This window comes from Apis dorsata, unplaced genomic scaffold, assembly GCF_000469605.1.
Source record: "Apis dorsata unplaced genomic scaffold, Apis dorsata 1.3 scaffold_934, whole genome shotgun sequence".
NCBI lineage: Eukaryota > Metazoa > Arthropoda > Insecta > Hymenoptera > Apidae > Apis > Apis dorsata.
Window position 1 is genome coordinate 84,496 of NW_006264044.1, and position 9,169 is coordinate 93,664.

The window sequence follows — 9,169 nt, forward strand, 5'->3', positions numbered from 1 at the left end:
ATCTCTTAAAATATTTATATATTGTATATATTTATATATTATATTTTTGATTTTTTAGATTTTTGAAAATTTTATTGTTTTATTTTTAAAACTAACGTAATTAATATGTAAATAATAATATAATATATGTATATATAATAATATTCATATTAAAGTATAATATTATTGTAGATCAATGTTGGCTAAATATTACATATCTTTCTAAGGATAAAAATTGATGATTGTCATTGAAGTTTCTTATATTTATTTGTAGAATCAACTAATTTGATGATATTTTTTTTTGATATTTTAATGTATTTTAATGTAATGTATTTTATGTATGTCAGTAAATTCATAAAGAATATATGAATATAAATTGTATTATTGTGTCCTAAGATATGTAAATGAATATAATTATTTATATATCTAATTATATATCTAATATTATATAATCCTAAATATTATATAATTCTAATAAATAAATATAATTATACTACATACTATAATTTACTAAATACTATAATTATAATACTAAATACTATAATTTACTACATACTATAATAATAAATAATATACTACATATTATATACTACATACTATAAAAATAAATATTTACTATAATATATATATTATACTACATACTATAAAAATAAATTGAATGAACAATTAGATATAATTTCCAAAATTAAAATTGGGAATAAAGAACTATTGATTTTCGAAAATTAGCGAAAATTTTCGAAAAATTAGCGAAAATCATCATTTTTCTTTAAACATAAAAGTGATAAAAATATATTGATATTACATATATTGATATTTAAATTAAAAATATAATAAATTCAAATATCAAATCTTATCATATAAATAAATAATTTTATAAATAAATTATTTTAAAAACATTTAAATTATTCTTTTAGTAAAATAAATTATAATAAATTTTTTAAACACATAATATTGAATAAAATTAAATAAAATTAAATTCTGGAATCATTATATATAATTTAAAAAATAAATTAAAATTTACCAAAAGTTTTTCCAACTAATCCAAATGTAAAACCATTACGTTTAGGTCTGTCTAATATATATTTTGGTCCTGGTGATAAACATTCTTCAAAAACATGATGTCTTATACCAAATGTATATGCTGGATTTCGATGTCTGGAAAGACAATGCTCTTTGTAACCAACGAGAGTTTTGAGTTTGTATTTGGGACCCGGACCTAAAATATAAAATCTTTAAAATCTATTTTATTTAATCAAATTTAATAATACATATATTCTTTTTTCATATTTATTTATTTTTCTTTCTTTTTAAAATTAATATTTCAAAGATATTTATTAATGATAATGTTTATTAAAAATAATATATTAACATCTATTTACTTTTATAAGTGCATGAAAAACCTCCTATTTTTTTATCTGGCTTGGTTTGAATTTCTGTATCTGTTTTTGGTGGCATTTTTATATATATGTGTATAAGTACTTGATAATTTACATTTCTAAAAGAATTTAAATAAAAATTTTAGTTGAAATTTTGATGTTATTTTAAACGGTCCATTTTGTTTTATTTCGAAATAAAAACAGTTGCTTGAGATGTGATGACATGTAAAAATATATCGATATTTACAATCGATATTATACAAAACATTATTTCATATACATGTTTACAAACATAAAAAAAAAATTAATTAGAATGCATGTTTGTAGATTTTGCAAAACAAAACTTATTAATATAAGCATATAGAATAAATTAAACTCTAAGAAACTTAAAAAATCAAATTTATTTTTCTCATTTTATTTTATTTAAAAAGATAGATATTTTAAAAATAATAAAAATAATAATAATAATAAAAATAAGTAAAAATTTGATTGGCTTTCACCTATAATTATATATATAATCTAGATATACTTTAGACACGTATGTGAATTTGGCAATTTGGCATATTGCCTTTACTAAAATTATGAATTTTATTATAGTGTAATATAATATAATTATACTATATGGGAGATAGAATGGAATTTATATTTTTCTAAAAAAATTTATCTATAATTGTTAAGGACAAGACTTGTGAAACGTCGAGTACTTGGCTTGTATTTTCAATAATTTGAATATTGTTAATAGCTTGATAATAATTTATGAATGGACATGGTTTTTCTAATGTTTTCCAGATTTGTAATTTAAACAAAGATAGCAACGACCACTTCACAAGTTATATTTGCATGCCATGCGATGAACCACTGTGAGAGCAAGCGCGAAGATCTTGACTCCTACGTATTGCGACGCAATCTCGCGAAGGCCCAGCTAGAGGCTGCTTTCCAGCGCGACCATTGGCCCCTCTAATCCCTTCTCTATGTGCATTTTCTCAAAAGGCAAGGATTGGAAGAAAAAACAAGAAAAAAACAAAAAAACCAAGTCTTGTGATATAGTTGATATAGAAATAGAAACGAAAACAGATAGAATTCGACGATGATACATCAAAATAGTATATCAAAATAAAGTTAGAATCATCATAGTTAGCAAAGAGTCAAAGTATCACCATTCGTTTATTACGAGCTCATAATATAAATGAATATACAGTTATACAGAATATACAGATCTTTCGAGCAGTAACATCAGTTTAGGTATCCCATATCCTAATATTCGAAGTCATTCATCTACTTTCCGACTTTAACAATAATAATCTTTTCAATAAACAATAATAATCTTAACAATAATAATCTAAACTAGTATTATATATCATATAATTATAATAAATAAAAGTCAAATTAAATAAAAATATTAAAAATGATAAGAGAAATATATAAAAAATACATAAACATAAATAGATTTGAATAATGTATGTATAATTGATATAAAGTCATTCGCAAACGTCCAAAATTAATTATTATTAATTATTATTTTTTATATAATTTATATCATTCAAAATATAACAATTTGCATTAAGTCGTTCAATTAATATACCAATTTTATAATATATTTTATAATTGATCATACATGGCGAAATTTATAATAGCGACAAGTTTTTCACAAATATTAGATATAGATCTAAATTCTTAAAAAAATAATAATCACACAAGAATTTCTTTAGTGTTACAAAATCATTATAAAAAAAAAAAGATAAATAAATTCGAAGAACAAAAAGTTCTGAATAAAATATATGCATATTTGCATATTTGAAATTTTGAATGAAATATATGCATATTTGCAGTATCAACTCTATTAATAACAATTGTAACAAAATTAATGATAAATTCATAAATCTAAAATATATTATAAAATGTAATATATTACTTGTACAATATAAGCATAAACTAAAAATTTTTCATGAATCAAAAAAATTAAATTGTACTAGTCTCTGAAATTTATTTCACTGAAAAAAGTTATTTAAAGATCGAATTATATGATATATATATAAAATATATATAATGATATAATGATATAAATGTACAATATCTTGATAAAACATGGATATACGACTATAATAATCATATCTAGTATAAAACCAAATTAAATTATATACAATTTACAATAATGATTACCTATCATAAATGTAATAAGTAAAAGTATAAGATCGGCATAATTCTATTAACACTATTATCATCAATATATTGTTTTTCTATGCATACAATTTCTAAATAAATACTGATACTTTCTTTAGAAATCTCTACATTTCTACCAAATAATGATTTCATGAATGCAAAAAATGATTCTGATTAATATTTATTGTTAATAATTTTAATTATTTTCTATTTTTGATATTATAGAAAAAATGAATTCAAATTTATTTTTATTTTTTAATAGAATTTATTGTACTTTACAAATATGAACATATTTATTCAATTTGATGTAATAAAATAATATTAAAAATTAAATAAAATCAGAAATATTTTTTGTGCTACAAAAATATTCGAATATAGTTTAAAAACTTATAATAAAATAATTTAAATAACAATTTTTTTAGAAAAATTAAATATTAGTTTAAATATTTTCTTGATTCTATAATATTTTAAGTAATATAAAATATTAAAAATTATATTTTGTTTATAATATACTCTATATTTTATTCGAATTTATTTTAAACGAATTTACTTTTTTTTAAATATTTTTTTTAGATATTGTTAATTTTTATTCATTCGATGATTTAATTAATTGCATAAAGATATTCATTCATTGCATAAATTTTATTAATTTAATTTGATAATTTAAATTTGGTATGATTTGATTTGATTAAAAAATGCACTATTTTCACATTCATTTTATGATTCAAATAATCCATGTGTAAATCAACAGATTTTTTATTTTTGACAAATAATAACAAATTTTTTATTTTATTATCCATGTATTCTATTGTAAAAATTAATAATAAATTACCGATAAATTAAAATAAATTATTAGTAATATACTCTTATAATATTATATGTAGATGCCTAAAAAATAAAAAATGTGCTGATTTTTTTATTTTTTTTTTTTTTTGAGCATTACAAAATATATTGAAAGAAAACGCATTTTTACAAATATTTTCATTTATTTATGAAATGCATTTTACAAATATATTGTAAAATATACTTTCGTTATGATTTTATTAACAAAATATATTAACCAATCGCAGAGCGCGTAATCGAGTTACGACAATAATATTGGCTATGTCGCTAATCGAGCACAACAAATCCAAAGAATATATTTTGAAGAAAATGTGAATATAACAAATATATTTTTATCGATAAAAAATTATATTGAATTATATCATGAACAATGAATAAACTAATTAATTATTATTATGATAAAAATGTGATATAAAAAAATCAATATAAAATTTTTCTAACAAATGAATCAATATTACATATTTGAAATAAAAAAAAATCATACATTATAATTTATATTAAATTAAAAAATTCAGTAAATAGATAAAATCAGTCAATTTCAAAAACTTACTGAAAATTTAATTCAATAATTCTTTGAAATAATATACTACTCATATTTTTTCTTAACATTAGACGAACTAACAAATTTTTTAACAAATTTTTAACAAATTTATACATATTTTAAATAGACTATAAATAATAAATAAACAATATAAAACAGCACTGAAAAAAACAAAATAACACTATATTATTAATTAATATCTATTATATAGATTAATATAGATAATATAATATATTATATAGATTATTATAATATATTAATAGATTAATATATCTATTATTCACTTCATCATCAATGGTCAACTGATTCAATAATTCCAGAACAGAATTTTGAATTATCTCTATATTAAAAATTGGGGTTTTTAAATGATTGATTTTTTTTATAATAAATAAAATTCCATGTATCCATTTTTTTGATGTAATTTTGCTGCTTTTGCATTGAAAAATGTAATATATTGTTATATAACACTAAAACAAAATAACATTTATTATTATAAATAAATATTTTTTTAAATCAATTGATAATTAATCATATTATTTTGTAATGAAATTCAGTTCAGATGTGACTAATTGTGAATGTTAATATGTTATGTTAATGTTAATATGTTAATGTTAATATGTAAGATCTTCTACAATCGAAATTATTAATGGACAATCAATCTCTGTTGAAGTATCCGTGTTATATGCAAAAAATCATGATCTCCAAAAAATTAATAAATATATTTTTTGAACAATGAAAGTTTCATTGTCAATGATCGATATAATGGTCCTTGCAATTTTTATCCAGAATTTAAAAAGTTTGCAGCTCTTTCTTTCAACAAGAATAAAAAATGAAGATCCTAAACGATAAAAATTGAAATCTCAGTTATATAGCAAAAAATTTCGAACATTGGCTACTATTATTGAATATACTATTATTGAATATTTTTACAATAAATATTTTTGTTTGTGCAAATTTTTTATAATAAGTTTTTATAATATGTAAATCAAAAAAATATATGAGAATAATATATTTTCTTATTTAAAATTTATGTTAGCTTCATTCATGATATAGATAGTTCATTAATCAAAATTTCTATTGTTGTATGTTCGCATTTTTATTTTTTCAAAATTTATTTATGTTTATATTTTTGTTTTTTTGTCTTTATGTTTTTTACATTTTACATAAATTTTTTGATTTTAAATAACCATTTCTGATTTTTTCAGCAATAATAATCTTATGAAGCCTTTTCTTTTACTTTTTTCTTTTTTTTTACTATTTTAAAATTTTTTAATTTTTTAATTTTTAATTTTTAAATTTTTAAATTTTAGAATTAACATTAAATATAGTGAATATGAACTAAGAATTCATCTATTAATTTTTTTAACATATATTATCTATCATAATCACTGAATAAGAATATATAAAATTTCTCGCGCATATCACTTAAGGATTTAGACGTTTGATTAAGATAGAATCAAAACCTTGACGTATTTAAAAACCATCACCTTGAAGTACTTTCTCTAGACATATATGTCTTATCAATTATATGAAATCAATCATTATTCTTGCATCCTTTTAAAAATGTTAAGTAACTAATCTATTTCATATTTCTGTTAATTCTTTCGAAAATTCTGTATATCTTTTTTCTTTTGAAAAAACGAATTAATATTCAACATTTATCATCTTCTTAAAATTTTTCAAAAAAAATCTCAGAAAATGTTTAATTCTTACCTATTAAGTAGAATTCTAAAAATTCTAAGTACTAATACTAAATAGATAAAAGTCCCATATTGATCTGCCTCAATACGTTAATCTCTAAAACATCGAAAACAAAGTATATACTCGGATAAATAATAGTTTAAATGAGAGACTATATTCATATATAAAAAATTTAAAACGATAAATAAATAAATTTTCTCATATTTTTCTTTTTGTGTTGTTCAGATTTCATTTATTCATACTACTATTTTTACACTATTTCTATATATATATATATATTATATATATTATATAATATTCATCAGAGCCAATCAAATGTGTAACGTGATATTCGAAGCAACAATTATTTTTTCGATAAAAACTTATAGTTTAACAATTCATAATATAATAATGTAATGTTTCTTAATTTTATTTTTTTTATTTTATTTTTTTTCTGAAATATTTTTAACATATGAAATTCTTTTAATTAAAATGAAATTAAATATAATATAATTTGGTTGACATTTACTTATTTAATAGATATTTTAAATTATATATAATTTATAATATAATATAATTTTTCTAATACTAAGCTTGTTTGTCGAATTCGTTTATCCATATTGATCAATGAAAATAAATTATTCATATTGCATATTGTTTATTGAATATAGATTTATTTATTTACATTCTATCGAATAGTATATTTTTCCTCAAATAAAATACATATTGTGCGATATTATTTTAGAATGTGGCTAAATAATTAAGAATCTATTTTTCTAATATAATTTTTCTAAATCTATCTTTTTAATTCTAAAGTTTTAATGAAATAATTTATATTTTGTAATGAAATAAAATTTTTCAATATATAGTACATAATAAATATTAATATATATATATATATTAATATCATATAATAAATATGATGCAAAATTAAAAATGATACTGTGTTTGGTCTTATTTTAATTGAAAAAATTTCATCATATATTATTATATATGTATATAAAGAAATAAATAGAATTATCGTTTTTATTTTAATACAATTATAAATTATTACATTATTATATTGATGTACTTTTAATTTTATTTCTAATGTTTTTTATCTTTTTTTCTTATTATTTATTCCATAAATAGGAATAAAAAAGAATGGCTTAAGTAATTAATATAATTATATTATATTTTTTTTATTCATTATTTCATCATTCTTTATTCAATTTATTTAAATTCATTCTTTCGAGATAAAAAAATCAATGTGAGAAATATTATATTATGGATACATAATATATTCATTTTATTTGAAAACACAAATATTTTGAAAATTGAATAATGTAAAAAAAAGTTTGAAGACAATTTCGAAAAAAATATTATATCGATGTTTATTTTAAAATATTTATATAATATTTATTCTAATTTATATAATATTTATTCTAAAAATATAATTATATTTTAGGAATTATATTTTCTTATTGTTTATTTTTTTTTATAACAAACATCAAAATATTTTTAAATCACTTACTTATTATTATGCATTACTTATTATGCAATTATTTATTATGCATTATTTGTATTTATGTATTTTTTGCATTGAGATTATGATATTAATCTCAAACTTGTTAAATTGCATTAGCGTTATACGATGTATCACGGAAAGATTGTAAAAATGTATATATATATATATATACATACTTAGTACTTATATATCAGGATTATTATATAACTCTTTTCGATCAAATAATCTTCTCGTAGTGTATAATGCTAGTGTTAACAATATATCAAATTTGAAATTTAATATTTCGATATAATTATACAAAAATATAAATAATTATATTTGCAACAGTAATATTATAATGATGATAGTAGATGTAAGATGGTTGCTTGTAGAATGCCCTTCGATAAATGTCATAACAAGTATATATTTTTTAAAGATGAATGAACTGTATAAATAATTACACGTACGTAAATAGTTACACGTATAAAAGAGCAGGGTCTCTCACAATATCATAGCAGGTAATCGCGTTAATTAAATTAGGACAAAATAAGTTTCCTGATGGGGCACACCAATAATTAATAATCGGTCAATGCTCAACTCCCAGCACTCAAATTAGAGGAAAATTCTTTACTTGATGATCTATATACAAAGACATACTCAAGATAAGCAGGAACAAATACAAGCGTATCTTTCTTATAGATCTCTTCGAACTAGAATAGTGCTAATTGTCATCAAGTCAATTATATCTGAAATATGTTATGTCTAGGATCGATTCAGCCAGACTGGATTATGTCAAAATACAAGAGTCGACTAAACTTTCATGAACGATAATCTTTCAGATAACATTATCTTTTGTGGCTTAATAGAGGTCTCCGAGCGATAATAACAGAAAAGATTTTTATGAATTTCTAGGAATTCTAAGAATATAATATATAATATATAATATATAATATATATATTATTAATTATAAGAATATGAAATAAAAAAATAATTCCCATTTAAAAATATAATTGTAATCTTTACAGAACTTTTCAAGATTATTTTTAAATAAAATAAATATAGACATAATATTTTATATTTGTTTTTGAAATATTCATGTGTTA

The 9,169-nt window shown here is 19.0% G+C and overlaps 1 protein-coding gene across 1 annotated transcript in view; it reads right to left on the reverse strand.

Moving 5' to 3' along the window:
• The window catches only part of LOC102675115 (outer dense fiber protein 3-B-like), a 7,070-nt gene extending 5,636 nt beyond the window's left edge, over positions 1-1,434 (reverse strand). The window contains exons 1-2 of the mRNA XM_031514225.1: positions 1,359-1,434; positions 1,001-1,195 (exon numbers count right to left, since the gene is read on the reverse strand). Coding sequence (XP_031370085.1) covers positions 1,001-1,195; positions 1,359-1,434 — 271 coding nt within the window. The remainder of the gene's footprint in view (positions 1-1,000; positions 1,196-1,358) is intronic.
• Between the last annotated feature and the right edge of the window lie 7,735 nt (positions 1,435-9,169).